Genomic DNA, 20,308 nt, shown 5'->3' on the forward strand with positions numbered 1-20,308 from the left:
CAAAGATAACCACACGTACGGAGCTTCCGTCTTTCTGACATAATGCAAGTGCCTTAAAGTGAGAAACAATGTGATTAGACACTCAGATGAGGGAGAAGAGATAAAGTGAAACTTCTAAACTTACTGTGAAAATTTTTTAAGCCTAGTCTCAACTTCACTCGAACACCTGGCTTAGACAGGATCGGCTCAGATTGTTCTCTATGCTGGAAGCAGGATGGCTTTTACTTTTCATGTTTGACCTTTTCTCCTCTCATTAACAGTGCCGTTTTCTCCATTCACCAGACTCCTTGTTGGCTAGATCAGCAGCATCGGAGGGGAGAGGGGTAAATCAGGGCAACATCCAGCCTTGACCAAAGCAACCCAGACCAAGTTTGCTATGAGCTGCAATTGTGAAGCCCAACCGGCGAGCACAGCAGAGCTGGCTATGCTTTTTTTCAATACACGAAGCCAGTAGTTGTCAGTGAACAGAAAACATGTTTTTTCATCTACTCATGTGCCTATTACAGTAGTCACAGACATCCCACTTCTCAGCTCTGTAGGATGTGAACAAGACAGAGCTCACCACAAAGCGCATCCCACTGCTTCACCCCCTTGGTTCAATTCCAAACCCGCTCAGAATTGACAAGAAATGTCCATAGACTGAGACACGAAAGGAAATGGGTTTTCCAAAATTTTGGTAAGTCACTCAAACAGCTCTAATGGCACATCCCCCCCTGAACTGAGGCAGGACGCCTCACTGGTGCTACCCTTGTGTGATATTCATTAAAAACTTACAGTCATTATTTATTGTCTTGTAATTCTGTAAGGCAAATCTAAAGAAACGTTGCCATGACAAACACACACAGTGGAGTTTTCATACTAACCCGATCCCCACGATACCCCTTCCTTCAATTAAGAGAACCCCATTTCATTCCATCTCAACGAGACAACCAAAATATTTTCGATAGCGCTGGCGTTAGCCTTATAAAGGGACAGATTGCCAAATCTAAAAATCCTTTGCAGGGAAGCAGAAGAGCTTTACGCACAGCCAGACCTCTCGGATGCCATGGGCTAGGATACCATGTTATAAGGCTGTAAAACTATGGCCTGTGGCTCCAGTCCAGCCTGCAGAGTAATTTAATCTAGCTCACAAAGAAATCAGGAAAATGGCCTCTGCTGTGCTGAATCAGCAGTGCTGGAAGCCGTGCCACCCTCTATCAGCTAGTAAGAGAGCGCTTTGTCTGCAGTGCCAACTCCGCGTAGAGCAACTATTGGGCAAAAGAAAAGACCAGCAGGAATATTATGTGCCAGATTTTCAGTAGATGTAAGTCAGAGTAGTTCCAATGACTTTGGGAATTGCACTGATTTACATCATTTCAGGATTATAAGGATTTACATCTACTGAAGTTTCACTTCTCTTTTTTTGTCTTTTAATTAAAAGAATGGTGTAGACTTGGCAGCAGTACGAGTCTTCAACAGACTAAGATTTGGGAAGGATCTCGAAAAAGTTTTGTAAAGCTCGGGGAAAGGCAATAAGCCATTTTTAGTTGAAAGCGATAGAGTGGCTAAATTAAAATTCACAAGATGTATATAAATTCTGATCTATACATGAGTAATATACATAAGTAGATAGTTTCACTCTTTACACTGGAGCTCCCTAAATATAACAATGGGAAAAGAACAGCAATAAATGAAAACTGCTCATTGAATCTGGTTATATATCATGAAAAACTATCAGCGCAGATGTTATCCCTATTTATGAGTCATGACTAGGGCCAAAACAAATGCCATGTATTACTTCATTTTATTTTTTTTTCCCTCCTAACTGTAACTGCCAAAAACTGACTGCCACTGGGATTAGGAAAAAACACATGACTAGAAAAAACAGGGGGCTCTGCTTGTCAGGAAGCAAGCCAACTGGGGCAAGGTTTGGTTTGCTCTGATTTCCAAATAAACTCATAACTACTACATCATGTCTCAGTGACCTCGGAGCAGTTTCTGTTGCTTATCTGCTCACCTCTCAAAGACAGCTCCGTAATAAAATAAAAAAGCTCTTTGCCCAAGACAGAGTGTGCCTAATACTGCCCTCAGAAATGTGCACCTCTCATTTGTTTCCCGTAGGTTCCCGGGATGCGGAAAGAACAGAAGGGAAGTAAGAATCATTCTGGTGCTTGAGATCCTTACATGGGCAACACATTTATGTTTTAAGACTGAAAGTGAGCAGAACCTGTAGGCACGGCCATCTGAAAAACTCCGTGCAGTCGCTCTTCACGCCGTTTCTGCGGCACAGTGACCCGCTCCCAAGCCAGCTGAGCCTTCAGAAACACTTTGAATTACGCTCGTAAATAAACAGGACACTGTTTACTAGTGCAATTCGGCTGATGCATTACACAAGAACTTAAAAATAAACTGTTTCAGAAGCAACCTAACAAAAGAAAAGCTTAAGCCCAAACGCCTCTATATTCAAGAAATGTAGTTTCATTCCATCATATCTTTTTCAGTACTCACCTCTGAACAGGTCAGTGTTAAAGCTGCTTCCAGGGAGTCCCATTTAAAAGTGTTCTTCAAAGGCTTCTACAATTCGACAAGTATTAAATTTTATGCCTCCTAAGCTATTTATTAGCTGGGGAAGTACTTAATTGACATTCACCAGATAGTAACTTTTTTGAGCATGTTACTGATTTTAGTACATAACATTGAGCTTTATTTTTTTTTTTTTATTCTTTTTCTTTTCTTTTTTTCCCTCCCCAGTTTTTCAGGACAGCTGTCCTACAAACAGTAGGTTTCTTGGTGTGGGAATTCCCTACAAACTTTTCTTGGAGGTGCAGACACACATACTGCAATCAGAGACTGTTCACAAGGGACCCCAATGCAGATGAAAGGTTGAAAAAAAAAAATTAAAATCACTTAGGCTGTTAGTAAACTGTGGCAGAAATGTTGTCTTCTCTATAGGTCTCCATCATACGCACCACTTTTGGAGTTGTCCAGACCCAACATGAACCATGGCCCAGCAGTTTTGTGGTGTACCCACGTCTCCCAGCACGCAACACCTCTTCTTCTCCCCCCCGCCCCCATTTTAATTTTCTATTTTTTTCCCCCAGGAGCAACCGCACTCCCCAGATGTTAAACTCTCCCTCTCACAGTTGCGTTGCCAAAGGACACTACTGCTGCACTAACAGCACTTTGCTTCGTCATCACGTCTTCCCAGGCAATGAAACTTGCTGTATTGTTATAAAGGTAAAACCAGCTGTGCCGCTATTGCTCAGTTCTGCTGCTATTTAACAGGATACAGCCAACGTTATGCCTCAATTCACAGTAGAAAGGGAAAATAAAACTTTGTTTTATTGAAAATACCAGGAAAATTCATTCCAGTAAAACGCATCGTCTGCACTGAGCTTTGCCAAAACACCGCAGTTAATTCACCACTCTCAGAAATTCCCACAAAGACTCATGCAACGGGTGTTCAGTGATCAGTATGGGATTAAACCTCTATTTTATGTCTAACACAAACCCTAACATTTCTAACTGCCCCATGCAACCCTTCTACTTGGGTTTCTTCTAGTCAGGAGGTTATCAAAACCATCCTGTATGATGACAGTAGCTTGCCTGTTACCAGGGATAGCAACCAGCCTGTTAACGTTCAATTCCTCTTAGGTTTTAAACTCCAGGCAAACAACAAACAAAAAAAAATCTCTTTTGGTAAACTTCGCACAGACATAATCAATCTGCTATTCAGTTATTTGAACGAGCATCTGGAGTTTAGCGATCTAGAGATCATTAAACTTTTCCTCATAGTTTGAACACAGTACAGGGAAATGTTTGGGTGTGATCCAAACATTTTTGATAGCTGCCATCCTTGAAGTAGATTTCATCACACCAAATCTTACCAGGGTCTATAGTTTCTCCTGTGTCAAAGCAACCACAGACGTACCTTTCTTCATCCTCAACCCATCCTCTCTTCTCTCCCCAGGAAAGGAAAAACTCAAACAGCATCAAAAAGCGCTTTTTTTGTTGTTGTTGTTAATGCCATTTACCCACATTTCTTTATCCTCTACAGGGGGTCAAAAGGCAAAAAAGGACATGGAATCAATTGAAGAATGTTCAGTTGCCCATGAAAAGATAAATAAATGAAAGAATTCACCCAAATAATTAAGGCACAAAATAAAAATATTTAAAGCTTCTGGAGATGAGCAAAACAGTTGCCTTTCATGTGTAATTGTATAAACCTTCTGTTTTCAAGGGAGCTAAGCAACCAGCCAGCAATAATTAGGCTCCTGAAAGACAAGTAGGAAGGCATGCAGAACCTGAAACGATGACTTTTTCTGATTCCCCAGGGAAGCACTTTCACTGGGGGGGGGGGGGGGGGAGGGAAATACTCTATAAATAATTTTCCATCTGGAACTCCACTAGCCCCACTCTCTTTTCCCCCCTGAAGTGAGATGCTCCAGAATCAGATCTTATCAGCAGAGGGAGTCTCTTCCTCTAACACGGAGATCAGCATGCATCTGGCTTGCTTCACTTACCAAAAACACAGGCACGACGGGCAAAATTAAACGGAGACACTAAACAGAAAAACATTTAAGTGTGGGTGGGGCCTTATAATAAGCTTTATGAATAATACAGATATGATAAAAACAGGCAGCGTAATACCTAACTGGTCTGCGTGGAGCAAAGACGTGTAGAGCCCTCAACACGTTACAAGGTTGGGCAGATCGCAGGGTGGGAAATGGGACGCAGCAAAGGTCAAAATCCATCAGCAGAGTGAAAACACAGACTATACCAAGGAATCCATCCATACTCTACATACAGGTACAACGCTCCCAGTTACTACTGCAGTTTTAATTTAATCTTGCTCTTTCAGCTCATGCTGGGACTAGTAACAGCTCCTTCAATAAAAATGTCCTCTTCTGAGCAGACATCACCAGAGTCTCGGGGGATGGCAGCGCAAAAAGCACGTCCTGTAGCTTGGAAACAGATCTCAGGGGCTGGCCAGGAGTTGAGTTGAGGCATCTAAAAACCCCTACAAATTCAGTGTGTCCAATGCTGGACAGAGAACAGAAGCAGTCCTTCCCCTCCAACAGCAACAGCATTTTATTTAACTCGCGTGAACCTATCCCAGGCTTAATCTGGAATATCTGTAGATGGTGAAAACTCAAAAGATCCCAATGTTTGTAACTCTCATAAAAGCCAGGGAAAGAACTGATAAATGGAGACGTTTGGATTTGTGTTCCTACAGATCCCACATATACAACAGCAAGCCATAAAAGGCTCAGATCATAAACCACTATTCAAATTCCAGTTATTTCAATAACTTTAGTCAGAGCATAAGTTTTAATGGTTCATGGTCATAGCAGAAGGCTCTATCAGATGGGCTCTGTGACAGTCTGTTCTGAACCGGTTTTATTCAATGCTTTTATTAACAGAACAGATAAAGGAATGCAACATATGTTTGTTACATCTGCAAACGATACGAAAGCAGGACGCAACTGCAGCTCTGTTGGAGGTCAAGATTAGAATTCAAAACAATCCTAACAAGTCAGATCAGGCCGTAAAACAAAAAAAACCCACCAAACCCAAAGATCTAATTCAATAGAAGAGGAGCAAGGTAACTCGATTCAGCAGGATTAATCAACTACACATATAGAAAATGACTGGGTAGGTAGCAGTTCTTCAAAAAATGATGTGGGAGGTTATACTGGATCACAAGCCGAACATGAGTCAACAGTGTCATATTGTTAAGAAAAAAAAGCAATCATCACATTAGATAAATCAACTGGAGTATTGCCTGCAAAACAGGCAAAGTAATCCTCCTCGTCTGTTCAGCACTGCGAGACTTGGCTGGCATAGTCAGATCAACTCGGGGCACCGAGCTAGCAGCAAAGGTAGGTGCTCAGAGAAGGGAGCCCAGGCACGACACACGAAAGGGAACAAATGAGTGGTTCAGCCTACGGAAGCTGGGAAAAAAAAAAAAAAAAAAGTATTTTTCAAGTATGTTGGGGAAAAAAAAAGGCAACAACTCTTCTCTGTGTCTATGACGAACAAGACAAATAGCAACAGGTTTAAATTGCACCAAGAGAGCTGCAGCTTTAACACGAAGGAAAGAAAGGGAAGCAATACAATATATTGGCTGGGGTCCCTACGACTGGGTCTTCAAAGCCACACCAGGGACAAACCTATTACAAAGGAGCTGCTCATGCCCTGAGGAAGGAGCATGCATCACACATCCTCTTGAGTTCCTCCAGCCCTATTTTTCCATGAGTCCCTGATACGCCAACGAACAGACGGTAACGAGCACGAGCAGGTCCAGGTAATATCACAAACGGCTCTCGGTGAAATCAGTGAGACTTCTCAAAAAAAAACCTGTATGGCCAGAAGCAACGACAGGGCAGATAGCAAACACTCAGGGTAGAGTTATCCATTAATCACCACTATGTCAGGAACAAATAGGTTATTAAATGTTATGCTTTAAACTGGTCCTGATTTGCATTTTTTTCCAAGTGCAATAATTTCTTTATTTTTTGACTTCTTCACAAGCTCATTTCTTGATGTTTTTACTTCATATACCAAGAACCCCAATATGCTTTTCTTGCTACATGGTGAAGTAACAAATGTTTGTTTCACTGACCTGCATTTTATGACTCTCTAGACACGAACCAACAGAACGAGCAGACACACAGCTTTGTATGGAACAATTTTTGTAATCTTGACTATTTATCTTTGGATAATTGCTATATTCATAATTATTTTAAAGACAATTTTGTTTAATAAGGATTGGAATTGCTACTAGACAAACTCAGTATAACAAAATTTTGGACTAAAAGTAATTTTTGTGACTAATCTATGAACTGCTACAAAATTGTGATTTATAATAGGCATAGTAATAGCCTTAATGATTGCAGTGCTTCTGGGTATCAATGAAACACACAGATTGGCTCATTTCAAAGCAGAAAGGGCATTTTTTTTTAATTTTTTTTTTTCCTTCATGGGTGGCCCATACATATCTTCAGGGTCCTCGGAGGAGCTTCCAACATTCCCACTGTGCGTTCCACATAGCGGCTGCTATTACCATGCTAATGTTAATAGGCTGTAGCTTATGTGACCCCTCCGAGCAGCAGCTATTGCACAGCATAACTAGCAGAGTGCTGAATTACTGCCACTGGCTCTCTATTACAAAATGCTGGCAAGCGGTGAGGAACAGTGGCAGGAAAGTAGCGAGGGCAAAGCAAAAAATAATTAAAATTTTGTATTGGAAGGGAGCAGAAAGCAGGAATCTAAACAGGCTGGCAAAGAGAGACGCTGGAGCCTGGGGTCATGAGGAACGGGGCAGCAAGAGCAGCTCAAAGTCACTGTTTCCAATGACAGTGCAGCCCATATGCCAGAACATTTGCCACTTCTCTCTCCCTCTGTGCAATTGCAATTGAAAATTAATAAATAAATTACGGACAATGAATACAAGCAAGAAAATTCATAAAGCCTGTGGCAAAAAGAAATCTTGTTCCACACAACTATTTTTTATATTGCAGAAAATTCGCTTGGGAAAGATTCTGCTGAAAGAAGTGAAGCAGCCAGTACTAATGACAAATATTTTGGGAAAACAGAAACTCCATATGTTCTCCTTTTATTCTACCAAAAATAAAGAGGAAACCAAGAGCTTTTTGAATTTAAGTGTAACATTTCCTTACACCAGGAGACAAACTATGCCTAAGTTAAATCTGGACATTAATGGAAGCAAACAGCAGAATGCTGGTCCCTGGTGTTTCAATGCTTCTCTCTTTAGAGGTTATGCTTCCAAGAAGTTACAGAAACACAATTTCCCTGTAAGGATCATTTTTTGCAGGCTGTTGCAATGTTTTTATTTAAGGCTATTTGATCTGTATTTGCAGAAAAGCTCAGTTCATCACTCTGCCTTTTCATATATTCACCTGCAGGGCGTTTCCCAGGATCACAGCGCAGCGGAGGCTGGAAGGCACCTCTGCAGAGCATCTCGTCCAAGCCCCTGCTCAGCGGAGGGTCAGCCAGAGCAGCTGTGTCCAGTTGGGTTCTGACTGTCTCCAAGGACGGAGACTCCACAACATCTCTGAGCAACTTCTTCCAGGGTCTGACAGCCCTCACACTGAAAGTTTTCCCCCACATTTAAATGGAATATCCTGCATTTCAGTTTGTGCCCGTTTCCTTTTACCCTTTCTCTGTGCACCACTGAGAAGAGCCTGGCTCCATCGTCTCTACACCTTCCCATGAGGTATTTACACACCATGATAAAGTCTCCCCCTGAGACTTCTCTTCTCCAGGCTAAACAATCCCAGCTCTCTCAGCTTCTCCTTTCAGAAATACTAATAAATAAATATTTAAACAAAATATCAAAACCAATACATCACAGTATACTGAGCAGCAAGACAACTCTCTGATGGCATGACTGGCCAAGGACGCTTCTGAGCGTTACCTGAAAAAGCAACATTGGGGAGGTCACTTAAGCACAAAAGGAAAATTGAACGTGAAGCCAAACGCTCTTCAGAACCTTTGGCCAGTGCACAAAATGTTTACATACACAAAAATGGATACAGGTCGAGTCCATCAAGCCAGCATAAATTCCTACAGCAGTGCTCGAGATCAGGGTCCTGGAGAAACCAGTCACTGGCACAGGCTCATCTCAAAACCTTTGTCAAATACCAGTCTTTATTTTTCAAACACTACTTTCTGGTCTTAGTTCTTACTATTTCCATTTGCCTAAAAATAAAAAAAATAGGTTTTATACAGGAACGGCACAAATTCTGAATATACCAGTAACCTCAAATTGAGCAGAAACTCCCTTCTTTCCCTATGTTACTCAAATTCATTCTATTATAGAAAAAATATTAAGAAGCAGATTTCCAATGAAATCCTATCCTCTGTAGTTTTAATCTCTTCTTGCCCTTCAAATAAGACTTTTAAGTATTATCTATATTACTAAAATATTCTATGAGCTATGCACATGGCCCATGCTACTGTCGAACTAAGTACTTCAACAGCTTTAGCTTGCAACGAAATAAGCTACCTCTGGAAAAACCTTACACTCATCTCCAGGTTAGAAATTAAGGCAGAAGGAGGCCTGCAAATAAATATCAATGAAATCAGGCAATGAGAACTGGCATTAGGTCAATGAAAATTAAGCAAGAAAATATTTCACTGCTAGAATAAATAATTTTGATTTACCACATGCAAAATAGAATTTCCTGAATGCTTTCAGCTTCTGCTCTGTGAGATCAGAGCTCATGAGCTCTGTCAGCGACAGACAGTTTCTGAACACATAACTGACTTTAAAATTAACATTTTCTAACCTTAAAAGACCTAACATCATCCCTTTCGAGTTCAAAACAACAGGTATTTCACAATAAATAGCAAATTGATACTGTTCCAGACATGGCTTATTTCCTAAAAGCCTAAGCATAAATAAAGAAATTAATAAATTATTCAACACATATTGCTGTTTCATTTTCTTCCTTAATTTTTTTTTTTTTTTGAGTGCTTAATTTGAAGCAGTGCAATTCTTTAACAAATTCCTGGGAAAAGAAAAAGAGAGAAGCTCTGAGTTTGTTGTTGGAGAAGCAGATTTATTCAGATAAAAATCAGTTAGCTCCCCAGAATGCAGAAAAAAGTAATTTTACTTGGGTATGAGGAATTTGGTTCAAAGCTCTGATCTAGAAAGCAATATATACAGTTATTAAACAGTGTAAGGGGATTAACTCTACAGAGTGTTATTGACTACTCCGGTCTCATTAACTGCAATTTTATTTAGATAAAAATGTCATCTTAAACATCATTTTGGTGTCAGAAGTTAGATCTGAAGAATAACATTAAAAATAAATACGCATCAGCAGTTCCCCAATCTGCAGCAGCTCTTTCTGGGGTCTCCCCTGGAACTCATGATTGAAATTATGGTTTTGATTTGCACCATGCCCATCAAGAGGAACTGCTTTTAAAAGAAGTTGTCCTGTGGAATAGGAGAAGTGTTTTCTGAGACGCAGCTTCACTGGAGCATGTACAAGCTTCACACAGAAAGCGGCTGTCCGTCTGTCTATTTCCTCCAAGAAAGGAATGAAGAAGGGTTAGGGAAAGAGTTCTGGGTTCCCAGTGGACTTTCGCCTACTTGCAGATTTTATTAGGGAACTGTGAAGCTAATTATGTGTACGATAACTCCAGCAACTGCTTTTCATGCAGAATCAGAGACCAGAAAATAATGAAAGCATGAATGGAAAAGTCTCTCCGTATTTTAACCTCGGAGCAGCTCAGAGAAGGCAGCAGATACTTCAGCAGGCTGCAGCAGAGCTTCCGTACTGCAATGAGGACCGAGCAACCCTCAAGAGGTACTCAAGAATCCCACCAAACCCCAGAACAAATCCCAACGTTCCTTACGGTCTTCGCTTCCAAAAAACATCCGTACGACACACCAAAGGGCACTCGGAAGACAGAGGCACGTCTGGGTGCGCAGGCAGTGCGGCAGGCACCCCGCACGCCCCCGTGGCCGCAGGCGGGATGGAGCATCCTCCCAAGCACGCTTCAAAGGCAGACCTCGACCTGCAGAAAAGCCTTTAGGAACCAAGCTCCGACCAAAAGTAACAGCAGCCGGGTACCTATGTATTTCTCGGACCCTAGACCCAGGCAAAGTGGGAGGCCAGACATACAGACAGACAGGCAGAACGTCCCCATTCACCAATTCACGTGTTGCGGCCACACAGCACTGCAGATACACGCTCGCTTGCCAGGTTACTGTCTGTTACCCCAGGGGTACGCTGGCTAAGCTATTAGTATTCCTCCTGAAAGATTTATTTGTCTCACGCTTTCACAGGGGCCAAAATTTCATGCATGCAGTAGTATTTTGGGGCTGTATGGTTTTTTTCCAAGTAGAGCTGTCAGTACATTTCACAAGCACCCTCCGCAATCAGGTCCCTATATTACCTTAACCACAAGAATACAGTACATTTACCTCCAAAAGGAGGTACAGTATATATCCCCACAGTTACTACTACATGAATTACAAGAAATCAGATTCAAACATAGTTTGCAAAGGCTTGCTCAGGTTCTCCCTTCCCTTTTTTTTTTTTTTTTAATATAATGTTTGCTTCTACACTACCCATGAAGATTTGGGGTGTTGGGGTTTTTTGGTTCATCTGTTCTATACTTTCTAAACAGCATTTGCAGCCTTCCTAAGTTTTACTATTGGACGTGATGAGGGCTGAACAGGATGGAGGTTTTGAAACTTCAGTTTGGAGAACAAAAGGCTTTGGCCATGGAGAACATCTTACCTCTAAAAAAACCCTAAAATGACAAGCTTATGAGAGATGGCCTCCATACTGAATTCTTATGAAAAAACAACTATTTCAGTAAAGGTTTTATGTATTTTATTTATTTGGTTTTAGCCAAAAATAACACTAGTAAAAATCCTAGCGTGGAAGCAATTACGTTTTTATACATTTGCATGAAGCTTGGCTACCTTTGGTTTCATACACTTGCTTAAAGCAGAACATGCTGGCACAGTTTATTCATCTTCCCATATGAAAATAAACTGTGCTTCCACGTGCTTCTACTCAAACGTAACTGCCTACACAAGTGAAGCTACCCTGCTGCATCAGTGTAAGAACTATTTAGGATGGGCAACAGAAACGTGAATCACTGCAGAGGGAGATGCGCAGAAAAACAAAAAAGGGGCTGTATGCCTCAACTGCTTGCGTTGTCTCCTGGCTGTACGGAAAGCTATGAGTTGTTTTGTTTAGCTGGATTTCTGAGAGGTGACCGTGCTATAACTGTGACGGTACTACGCTGGAAAAATAATACATTTAACACTGTGATGTCATTCCACCCACTACCAGTTGCCACGGTCTCACAGCATGCCAATAAAACTTGAATTTCTAATCTTGAAGAATGTTCTTTTTTTAAATTACAATTTTCAAAAACAGAAAAGGGCATAAACCCAGTATCAAGAGTATCACCCCCTCTTAGACCATATCGCATATCACTCTCAGCATCCTGCTTCTTATTTCTCTGCTTTCCCAGGAGGCCACTAGTCACCAGCATCCCCCTACACCAGAGTTAATACTCAGGGATCAGATCCCTCGAGTCAGTCCTGAACTGTCTCCAGTGCAGTACTGCATGTCATTGCTCCCCACTCCTCAGGACCAACGTTCTCACCATTTTAAGTTAACATTAATAATTAACAAAGAGAAAAAGATACCCGTGCCGTAACTGTCTTCTGCCATACTGCAGGCTTTGAGATTTTTCCTTAGGCTAAAGAAGAAAAAAGTCAACGATCCTATTTTAGATATTATCATGCATCAGCGATCAAGACTAAGTTTATTATCCTGCAAACAAAAACAAAGATCAAAAATTATAACTGATTACACGCCGCTAACTTTTATTAAGAGATTCATGGACAGCAATTCTAAGGCAGGCGCTGGCTCCACAAATCAACTCAGCTGATACCCCATCATCAGGCTACAACGTTGGCAGCGATGTGCAATACGTGGTATTTGTGGCACTACTGGGGAAAACTATTTTAAGTCTAATTAACATGAAATTTTTTGGAATGCAAATGCTTTTCATTTATACATAAAACAAAATGCCGTGACATTTCTCCCATCCATTTATCATAAACAAGTTAATTACTGTGTAACAAATAGCTCCTGCTAGAATCTGTATGTTTTGAGGATGTTAGAGAGCTGACTCAGGCAAATAAGATGAACCACAAAGTAGTAGTTAATAGCTTATGGCATACTTATAATAAAACAATGACTCTGTAAAAGCTCTTGTTGTCAAATTAAGGCTAAGCTATTTCCATTGGAATAAGTCAATTATAGGCAGTCATTATCTGTTTAACTTGATTCAAACCTAGAATACTATAAGCACTTTGATTTTGATACATTCATAACACTGCATACATTTGAGAGCTGGATGTTACAAAGCTTAAAAGGGAAACGCTGGGTTTATTGCCACACAACCTGCCCCCAAACCACGTAACATCTAAACTTCCCAACACCGGCTGAAGTTCACCGCTGTGCTGAGCTCTACATGCTACCCGATTTCTGATGAACAAACCTGTAGGGAGCACAAACTGTCCCAGGACTGCTCGCATCTCCTTCCTGAGGACAAAGCGAGGAGGATTACACAGCATAAAGACTTCATGTCTGCCCACTGGAATCCCCCGAGAGCAATGTGGGGGAATTCCCCCCCCCAATTCCAAGAAAGCACTGACAGGTAAATCCCTACCTACTTTTTTTTGAGGCAAGCAGTCCCATTTGGCCTGAAGATGAATTACTGAATGCTGATGAATAAGATGGTGGTAGCTGGCAGCAAAGCTTTGCGTGGTAAGATGGTGTGAAACAGTACATATGTCAATCTATCAAACATGATAATGTAAGCAATCTGAACCCATTTTTGGTCTGAACTATTGTACAATACTTCACCCAGATGGAAGAAAGAGATAAACATTTTATGCTTCAGACATATCAAGTGTTAGGAAGTAAAATTAAACCTAAACTGGAAAACTACCAATTTTACATGCTAGAGTATATATAAAGAACAACACAAGCATGAAGAAGAATTTTATGCAACAGATTTTCTCCCCCCGTTATTGTAAAAATTAATTAGATATATTTGTTTCCTATGATAAACAGCAGCATGTATTTGACTGTAGATTAAAAGGTGTAAAGACGATAGTTTACTTATTAGCAAACACAGGATTTGCACTTTTTTCTTTCTCCCTCAGTTGACAAAATGCTTACAAATCACATACATCGTGACAATGTTATCAGGACACGAATCTCAGAAGTGGTGCATGCACACTTAATACCTTGAGGGCCAAATCAGCCCTAAATCAGTGGCAGGTTTGCCATGACTAATGTGAAACTACAACTGGCCCCCTAAAGGACAAAATTAAATAGAAATATATTTCCATTCAAATCAACTTGACAGCCTATGTAAATATAATTTTATATTTAAAAATTATCAGTTGCAATTGAAATGAAATGACAGCCACTGTGCTGTCTGCAAAGTCATTGCCAGCTAACTCCTCTGAACAGACCTTCTGCTCCATCCCTACTGTCCACTTACATAAAACACACAGCACAATTTACCAAGCACTAAACTGCAAAAAATACTCCTGCGAGCAAGTGTATTAATGATCTTATTTTCTACAGTATTTGGAGGACATTGTTTATCAAATAACTTCCAAAGCTAAAAAGCATGAAATCTACTCAGTTTACAGACTGACCTGTAAAGCCTTACAGTCTGTAAGTTTGGGGAAAAGTGTTGCTAAATACGTAAACAATTGGTATTCGGTCTCTTCACGTGTTGCTACATTCTTGGGTTTGTTTATGTCAAACCCCTATTTGGTTATTTTTCAAACTAAAAATAAACTTCCCAACGTCTACTAATTGATGCCAGGCTAGTCAAGAGAATTCCTGAACAGCAAAACTAAGACAACTGGGCTCAGAAACAAAACTGATTGCCAACTCACGTAGAGAAAAAATGTCCAGTTCTGGATTCTGCTGAAGCCAGAAGGAACACTGACAACTCTCCCTCGCTTTTGAGAAAAATCAAAGTAACGGAGCAGGTGTTTGCTCTGGAGGAAGACAGAAATCCCAGCTTTCTGGCAGAGAAACATGCATGAGAGTAAATGTACTCAGGAGAAAGTAGCAAAGGGTTTATAAACCCTTGAGTAGAGCGTCAAGTCCTGATGTGCTCCCCAACTTCCACAATGTACTATGTTTTTAGAGCTGCTGTAACATCCACCAATGGTTAGTGATTTAAATCAAGGGGGGGATGCTGGGAGGAGGGAGGGCAGATTTTGATCTTCAAAAATTCTCTTGGAGTAAAACAATCATTTCCTGCATCATGGACATACAAAGTTTAATTATTTTTAACTTGAAAGGGAGACAGATCAATACACAGGATAATCTATTGTTATTCGGATTATGAAGACGTCTTAGAGTTTACAATCACAAAAGTGGTTATAATCCTGCAATTACTATAAAGCTAATTGGTAGTTTCTTTTTGCCTGTGTTTTCATGTTGTCAGTGGGGCAGTAATGAAAATGAATGCCACATTTGTGAACAGAATGTCTGTAGGCTTGTTTACCACATTTCCAACAACAACGTCTGCTTTATCATGCATTTCAAAGCAGGGATAATTTAAGGATCTTAGAATTTCATACACAAAAATACTTTCTAAAATATCAAATGTAGAGTTCCTTCAGACGGGGTGGGAGTGGGAGACTTAGAAGTGAAGCGATGACCTCGCATACTATAGGCAAACAATCCACCTGAAGCAGACAGCACGCGGACTCTGAATGATTCATCTGTATTCAAAACTGCGCTCAGGTAAACCACTTAGTGTTTCATCCTCCTACAAACATAATTCTGCAGACAATTTCACCATCAAAACCAGCATCTTCAAGCCTCCTTTCACCTCCCGAAAATACAGTTATTGCAGCACCTATTAAGCTTTTTATTCCACTTACCTTTGAGTAACTTCTGCCCTTCCATGATGGTTTGGGAGACGAACGCTGTGTAGTCTTCTTCTGAAAAGCCAGGCTTGCACGCGGGTCTAACTGTAAGATCCCCATTGTATGCCTGGAAAAGGAAAACAAGGAAAACACATACCGTGACTTTTGTCATTTGGGAAAATGTTTTGCACCCAGTGACTCCGTGTTTAGGCATGGGCAAACCTGAACAGCAAAGCAGTGTGCAAGTAGAAACCGCTCGTGCTAAAGTGCCTATCTGTTGGACTGGATCCATACTGTAGCTGCAAAAATAAAATGGGCCAGAAAATAGTTGCTTGACTACAATAGAGAGCATTGTTTGTAGGAAGGCTGGGATACTGGGCACTGTCAGAAGAGGGGAGGAAACAAAGAGCAGCAATTCATCAAGGCGAGCTGTGCTCGCACTGGAGCCACGCAGAGGCCTGATGTTGCAACATCCAAATCACTGGGGTTTGCTATTGAGAAAGTGGGCAAGCCCCAGGACTGAAGGAGGTGAAACACCCCAGCTCGCAGCAGCTGAAGTTCCCTTCCTTCCCCTTTGCCCTGCAGCAGCCTCCAAGGCTCTGCCTGCTGCTGCCTCTGAGACCACCCATGCTCTGCACCTGCCCCAGCAGCGGGGAGGGGATGGAGGGGACAGAGGGGATGGAGGGGACGGAGGGGACGCCCAATCAAAAATGTGACAATGCCACTGAACAGCACAGCCCCGTGCACAACCTGCCAGGATCCAGTGGGAAGCATCCAGCTAAACACTCAGCTGCTGTGCTGCAACTTTGGACCGCGCAGCAGGGAACCAGCCCCTGCCATGGGGACAGGTCAGTCCAGTCGTGGTAGTCCAGGCTCCTTGGGATGGGGTACACATGCCCCAGCAAGGAGGGTCCCAGACCCCAGCTCCAGCCAACTGACTGGAAGCACATAAGCCAGTGATTTACGCCTAACAAGTGCCAGGTTATTTATGCACAAACAAGTGCTGGTGGCAAGGGATTTCTAACGCTCCCGGACTGTCGGCAGGGCTAGCCAGAGCATTGCTTACCGATGTGGCTGTGCCTCCAACACCTCCAGTCCCAGCAGCGCAGGCTGAAGCCAGGGGACCGGGAGAGTCACTTCCCCGAGAAAGTGCAACTCCAGGCGTGCACCTGCCTCCCCAGGGAGAGGAGCAGAGCTCCCCCGGGCTTCCCGAAACACTTCTGGACACCGACAACGCTGCATTACCGAGAGAGGCAGAAGGGAAGAGGAGCGAAGAGTCCTTTCAGATGAGCTTAGTAAGCAGAACGCAAGCCAACGTACTCTGCTAAAAATCCCGCTCGGGAGACAGATGCCAGCTACTGCATGGGAAGCACAAGGAAGCAGCGGCTCTGTGGACTCTGACCGTCGCTGGCAAGATGTTGCCATTAGGAAAAATTTCAACGGGTCTGCCTGAAGATAACAGGCTTTGAATCTGAAATCAACCAATTATTGTAACGGCACTCGCTAGATGAGAGAGCGTCGGGGCTACTTCTGCACACCCACCAGCCTCCCGAGGGCTCGGACGCGGGACATCTTCACAGATTCAACTCGGCACAGGGGGATTCAGGCAGAAAAATAAGCGGCTCTTGTTTCTGCAGCCAGTCCAACGAGAAATACAGCAGCCGCCCCGCTCGCACTGTAACACTGCAGCCACGCGTTCAGGCATTTGTTGATGTTCCGCAGATATCCCCCTAACTCGGGGGGGCCACACGAACCCCTAAAAACCCCGAACTTTTCACGCCCTTAGCCCCCAGCACGGATCAGGCCCGCTCGGTGCGTTTACGGGCTTGTAAAAACAAAAGTTAAAGGCACCGTCGCGGTGCCGGCAAAGGAGGGACATCTCGCACGGAGCGGGCAGCGCAGCGCGACCGCGCTGGGGCGCGGAGACTCCGCCGGGCGCGCAGGGCTCCGCGGGCGGAGCGGCACCGCCGCCGGGACGCGCCGCTACCCCCGAAGTTTATCTGGCGACGCGCATCACGGAGGGCAAGTTTTGCCGGCACGGCTGAGGCACTAAATTCGAGGCGAATGATCGCGCTAAAAAAATCGTCATTAAAAACTGTAATGATGACCAAAAAAAGGGAGAGAGGGTGAAAGCGGCGGGGAGCTGCGGGGGCGCCGCTCCGCTCCCGCACACTCTCCCCACCCCGGCCGCCCGGACCGGCTTCGCGCCCCAACCCCGAAGTTGCGGCGGCTGCCGTGCCCGCAGGCGGAGGGCGCGGAGCGGCGGCGGAACCTCCGCGGGGCGCGGAACCCGGGGGGTGCTGCCGCCTACCCGCCTGCTTGCCCGCCCGCTCCGCCGGGGCGCCCCACTTACCGCCGCCGAGCCCCAGACGGGAAGGAGCAGCAGGAACAGCACCCGCGAGCCGGTCCTCATCGCCCCGGCGGCGCCGGCCGGCCCGCCGGGCTGTGGCGGTGGCGGAGCGGCTGCCGCCCCGTCCGCGCTTCGCAGTGCCGGGGCCAGGGGGTCGCTGCCGCCCCGCTCCCGCCGCCGCCGCTCGGCGCCCGCTCTGGGCTGCAGGTGAAGCACCCGCCGCGCGCCGCCGCCAAACCCCGCCCCGCGGCGCGCGGGCACGCGCCGCCTTAAAGCGACAGGCACCGCCCCGCTGCGGGCGGGGAGGGGGGGGGAGAAGGTGGTGGATGGCGGTACCGCCTCCTCCCCTGGCAGCCGGGGGAGCTACGCGGGGAGGGAGGAGGTGGGGGAACCCCGGGAGCCGGAGCCGCTATGGGAGCTGGAGCTGTCCAGTCCTGTCCAGAGAACAAACTTGAATGACCAAAGTCGAAAAACTAACATGTTCTGGGGAAAAAACCCAGCACATCCAGGGTAGGGAGGTGTCCACTGAGGATAACTGTAGCATATCCTGGGAAAACTAATAGATCCAGCAGAAAGATGTGCCCAGTGGGGAAAAAACTAACGTTCAGGTGAAAAACAAGTGTATCCAGTGAGGAAAAGCTAGCATGTCCACAGGAAAAGCTAATACATCCAGGAGGTGATGAGCATACCTCGTGAGGAGAGCCCAGCCCAGGCTGTGAGGAAAAGGAGCTGTGTGGGGCAGAGTAGTGTATCCACAGGAAAAACTAACATATCCAGAGAAGAAAAAAACCTAGTATATCTTGAGAGAGGGAAAAAAAAGAGACCAGAGGAAATCGCAACCCCGCCACGACAGGGACCCTCTCCTTCACCTGGAAAGCCTCAGCGGATTATCGCCTTGTTTGGGCGGGAAAGGCCTGGCTGGGCGGCCGGTGGGAGCAGCGCGTGTGGGGCGGGCAGGGCCGGGGTGCGGGCAGGGAGCACCGGGCCAGGCTCTGCCCAGGCGTTAATCAGACCTGGGGCAGCAAGAGGGGAGGGCGCAGGAGGTGCCTTCGTGGGAAGAGAGTAATTGGGGTGAACGGCGGTTTCAGGATGGGGTGGAAAAATGGATAGTGCCTAAACTGGCTCCTCAGCCATGTCTGTGAGCCAGTCTGAGCCCAGCCCTTCTTCTCTTAGGGGAAAATAGGCATGTCAGGCCTAGCCCAGGGTCGGTAGCAGATAAAGCCAACGCCACTCAACTGGAGGTTTTCTGGTGTAAAAATAAAGGCAGATCAAAACACGGCCAGAAAAATGAAACTTAAGTCAGTTTAGTTTTCACAGAAAACTGAGAATGGAAAGCAGCGGTTTCGAGTGCTAAGTATGGCTCCTGCTATTTTCCTCCAGCGTGACCCTGACATCCAAATACAATCTTTTTCCTTTCTGAATGCAGCTCGATGCCACAAATAGGAGTTCTCCAGCATGTATATTTTGTGCATATAAATCCAACATCTATTTGCATAAATAGATGCATACTATCTGATGTACGTGCAAAATCAGACATTGCAGCTGAAAAATCTGGCCATTAAACTATTCTGTTATATTCACACATTTCCAAAGGAATGAGACACATAAATCCACTGACTGCATCTTTTGCTATTGAGTAGATTTAATAGTATTGTGTTAACACCTAGAGATGTTAGCGAAGAACTGAGACCTCATTGTATTAAGCTCTGTAGACACGAATAATGAAAAGATTGTTCCTACCCCACCAATTTACAGTCTTAGTGGATTATGGGGTTTATTTTGTTTTTAAACAAGTATTTCTGAGTTTGTTATATAACATCAAATAAATCCCATCATTGTATCGAATTTAGTGTATACTCTTTTTATGAAGCACTTTCACAAAGGCAGAAATAATCGAGTGATGCTGTCATAGCAAAAATAAATCCTTATATGTATATGTAAAATCTAAATTTGTTCCTTTTATTTTTACCCTAAATTTCAAAGTTTGGAGTAGATTGTTCCAGGTCAAAGGGCAGCTGCGGTTGTTGCTATTTAAATAAAACTACGAGTACTCTGGAGACTTCAGGGGATATTTTTGATTTGTGGATATTTCCTTGTGAATACCTGTGGCCAGTTATTTTGACTCTTGCTGGACTACAGCTGTTGCTATGCACGCGCTCGCTCGGTTTGATAACTTTGTTAATATGACAAGTTCTACAAGTATTGTCAAAATAAGTCTGACACCACAACAGATTGTGAAGAAAAGGCAGAGCAGTAGTGAAAAAAAATAGAATTCTTCAACATGTTTACAGTTGATTTCTAATCTGATGGCAAATTGATTTTTTTACCAAAGTAGTTTGCCATCCCTCTTTTCTAAGCTGCGGTAACTGACACTGTACTCGGGGAATGAGTCTGCAAATGGAGTGAGTATGCCTTCCAGTTGTGTTTCTAATAACGCTGGCCTGTGTGAGAACCAGGTACCTTCCCGAACCGAGGTGTTTCTGGGAGGATCAGAGGAGAATACAAAT

General features: G+C 43.9%; 1 protein-coding gene across 1 annotated transcript in view; it reads right to left on the reverse strand.

Annotated features, from left to right (window-relative positions):
• Positions 1-17,999, reverse strand: part of CDH4 (cadherin 4) — a 456,469-nt gene extending 438,470 nt beyond the window's left edge. Inside the window, exons 1-2 of the mRNA XM_075768653.1 lie at positions 17,805-17,999; positions 15,467-15,578 (exon numbers count right to left, since the gene is read on the reverse strand). Coding sequence (XP_075624768.1) covers positions 15,467-15,578; positions 17,805-17,864 — 172 coding nt within the window. The 5' untranslated portion in view covers positions 17,865-17,999. The remainder of the gene's footprint in view (positions 1-15,466; positions 15,579-17,804) is intronic.
• Between the last annotated feature and the right edge of the window lie 2,309 nt (positions 18,000-20,308).

The sequence above is a fragment of the Balearica regulorum genome, chromosome 16, assembly GCF_011004875.1.
Source record: "Balearica regulorum gibbericeps isolate bBalReg1 chromosome 16, bBalReg1.pri, whole genome shotgun sequence".
Lineage (NCBI taxonomy): Eukaryota > Metazoa > Chordata > Aves > Gruiformes > Gruidae > Balearica > Balearica regulorum.